General features: G+C 36.8%; 1 protein-coding gene across 1 annotated transcript in view; it reads left to right on the top strand.

The window, feature by feature from the left end:
- Window positions 1–3702, top strand: part of RALGAPA2 (Ral GTPase activating protein catalytic alpha subunit 2) — a 270837-nt gene that overhangs the window by 92314 nt on the left and 174821 nt on the right. The window contains exon 18 of the mRNA XM_006776151.2: window positions 3643–3702. This exon is cut by the window's right edge and continues 46 nt beyond it. Within this exon, the coding sequence (XP_006776214.1) occupies window positions 3643–3702 (60 nt within the window). The remainder of the gene's footprint in view (window positions 1–3642) is intronic.

Genomic DNA, 3702 nt, shown 5'->3' with positions numbered 1-3702 from the left:
CTGCCTGCCCAGGCCGGGGTGGCTCAGTTTTTCGGAGTGTTGTCCAGTGCACCGAAAGGTGACGGGTTTGATTCCTGGTCAGGGTACATACATACCCAGGTTGTGGGTTCGATCCCCAGTCGGGGCACTTGTGGGAGGCAACCGTCAATATTTCTCTCTCTCCCCATTCCTCTCTGTAAAAAAAATAAATAAAATAAAGTAACATTTATTTTTTTAAAGTTAAAATGTGCATATATAGGAAACTGAAAAACACAAGCAAAGAACAGAGCCATCCATAATCACAAGCAGTTTACAGTCTGACATGTCCTTCTAAGTCCTGTGTATCTACACAACTAAGCTTTCATTTGTAATTAAGATAGTACAGTTATTTATCATGCTTTCTCACACATCATGAATATTTACCATTTCAAAGTCCCAAAGCTATGAGTATTTTGGTAACCAAGAATACCCAACATCAACTCAATCTGGAAGAAAATGTAATCCTGCCTTACTTGGTGACAAAAATTTCATTCATAAAGGACAAAAATAGCAACAAACCTCTAGGTAAAAGATATTCACAAAGTTACAATTAAAATAATGTGTTCCCTTGCAACTTATATTTTACTTTCTCTATGGTGACTTTTGATGAACAGAAGTTCTTAATTTTGGTATTCTTGATTATCAAACAATTTGATGGTTAGGTTTTATTAAAAAATTAAAATGCCAATCCATGGGAATGAAAATATTACCTTATATTTTTGTTTCAGTTTTTCTCTACAGATTTAAGTCTTTTCTGTGTCTGAAATTGATTTTATGTAGGGCATGAGGTAGGGATCCAAATTCCTCCCCCTACTCACCCTGAGTGGATAACTACTTGTCTCAGGTCCCATTTATTGAATCCATTTTTTAAAATATTCATCTGAAATGCCACCTTTCATATATTCTCGTATGTGCTGTTTCTCAGATGTGTGAAGCTTTATTTTGGTAGTGTTGTTTTTGTATCCTCACCAAGGATATGTTTTTATTGATTTTGAGAGAGAGAGAAATATCAATGTGAGAGAGAAGCATCGATTAGTTGCCTCCCATATACACCTTGGCTGGGGATAGAAACTGCTACCTAGGTATGTGCCCTGACTAGGAATTGAACTTGCAACCTTTCGTTGTACAAGATAACACTCTAACCTACTCAGCCACCTGGCCAGGGCTATTTTAGTATTTCTTATCTTAATTCTGGTTACTTTATTTTTCTGTACAGTACTATAACCTCTTAATTACTGTAGCTCTCCACTTTCTCCTTCCCATCCCCCTTCTAATGGAAGCTATTTTTCTACTATCTTTTGTCTTTTATTCTTACTATTGAGAAGTCTTCTATTCATCCTAGTTGTTGTTTCTTGGACTTTGTCCTTGTCCTTTGATTTTACTACCGTATATTTCCGTTAAGTTTTTTAGTTCAGCAAGTATGCCTTTTGCTTCTGAAGGTTCAGGTTAGCCTTTTCAAGTATATCTGTAATTTCTAATATGTGATCCTCAGCTTTTATTCCTTTAAATTGCTCACATATTATAATTCTTAATTCTTTATCTGATTATCTGAAATCGTTGGGGGGGGGGGTCTGAGTCTGATATTTGCTGTTTCTGAGATTCTTGTGCATGGTGATAGATTTCCTTTGGTGTTTGGTGATCTTTGATTGAGTTTCAAGACGGCTGATCTTAATCTGCAGAAAACCTGGGTGTCGCAGGTGATGGAGTGTCACCAGGACAGCATTTGCATTTGTTTCTTCTAGGAACCAGGGAGTGTACTTAACCCTAGAGCAGTGATGGCAAACCTTTGAGCTCGGCGTGTCAGCATTTTGAAAAACCCTAACTTAACTCTGGTGCCGTGTCACATATAGAAATTGTTTGATATTTGCAACCATAGTAAAACAAAGACTTATATTTTTGATATTTATTTTATATATTTAAATGCCATTTAACAAGGAAAAATCAACCAAAAAAATGAGTTCGTGTGTCACCTCTGACACGCGTGTCATAGGTTCGCCATCACTGCCCTAGAGCCTTGGTTCTTTTGCCACTGGCAGTGGTAATAATAGATTTACCCTCCAGATAGCCCCGTTTCACTGTCCTGGTTTCCATTTGCTTTGGGAAAGGAAGATGTGGATCATTTGGAGGTATATTTGAGTCCCAAATTACAACCCATATTTTTATGTAGAATCTAGTTCTATAGCTATGGACATTTCATTTCTCAGTCAGAAGCAGGAAATATCTGGGTATGTTTTCATTATGACATTAGATATATGTCATCTTCCTTTAAGGCTGTGTAATATTTTTTTTATATACTGTTGTTCTTCTAAATATTTTATTCATGGCCTTTACCTGTTTCTTGGAATAATAATTATTCTGTCTTTTAATTATACATCTTAGTCCTAACTTCTCAGTTGTTTGTTTAATGTTTGTTTATTCTTTAGTTCATTGAATCCAGGGTTTTTAATACACTCTACACTGGAGGACCTTAAATTTACTTCTTCATTCCCAGCTTTATCCTTGGTCTCACAATCCTGGATTTTCGTTGCCTATGTATAGGATATTCTCTTTGGATATTCAGCTCAAAATGAAAATTAAAATATCAGAAACTTCATCTTTTGTTCATCATCCTACTTTTCTTCCTTCCTTTGTCACCATTGTTCTGATGATCCCCTAGAGTCGTATCCTTCTGTGATTTAATTTTATTCCTCTGCTGTTCTGCAGTTTTTTTATTTATCTTTTTACTTTACCCCCCCCCACCCCTTTTTTTAACGATCAAAGGCCCTATACGCTTATTCCTGAACTACCAGTTCCATGATAATTTTCTTCTTAACACTAATACATCCTGCAGATACTAAACTTTTCTTTCTGGTTATGTTTTTAATCACAACAAGCTATTGTCTAGAACATTAGTTGCTCATTTTGACGGTATTGGGTTGAAATTCCTAAACCTGGTATTGAAGGCCCACTTACAGCTGCCTCCTTTAGAAGGTGGTCTGCACTTTCTTGTTATCTTTTTCTTCTCCACCTGCCTGCCCTGCTTGGCCTGCTATAATCAGGTTCTGTCCCTGCACATACAACTTGCTGATTGCCACTCAGTGCTTCCTGCCTTGAATCCCCTCCTGCCTTCTCTCTATCACTCCCTGTCAGTTGCCTTCTTGAACAGCTGTCCTGTAACTGTGAGCCAATGCTGCTCAGGAAGGTGTTTCACGGCTATAAGGAAGACACTGAGTAACCTTTAGGAAAGCCTCGGTGGAGTCCATGCCTTCCCTGCCAGCACACTCACCTTCTGAGGGTAAACTTAGGCCTTCTAGAAAAGTGCCTTCACTATATATGTGTGCTTGAGCAGAGGAACAAATAGAACTTCAAAATAAATCATTTCTATATAATTTGCCATTTCTTCTCAGTAGATCAGTTCAATTGAATATCAGTTGACAAAGTAGAAGCCGTAAATCTTGAATAATTTATATTTGAATTACAGTAAATTGTGAACACATCCTTCAAAATGGAAAATAGCATTCAATTTTGTTGTTGCTGTTATTATCATTTGTTTCTTTTCCTTTAGAAATGTGGACTAGAAACTTAACAGTCTCATAAAAATCAAAACTTTCCTTTAACTAATGCAATTTTTCTTTTTGTCTGAAGATCTTAGTTCGAAGAAGCAGCAGCTCTGCCGAATTGGATTTAAAAGATGATTTGCAGCAG

The sequence above is a fragment of the Myotis davidii genome, unplaced genomic scaffold (assembly GCF_000327345.1).
Source record: "Myotis davidii unplaced genomic scaffold, ASM32734v1 scaffold608, whole genome shotgun sequence".
Lineage (NCBI taxonomy): Eukaryota > Metazoa > Chordata > Mammalia > Chiroptera > Vespertilionidae > Myotis > Myotis davidii.
This window is presented reverse-complemented; position numbering and strand designations above follow the sequence as displayed.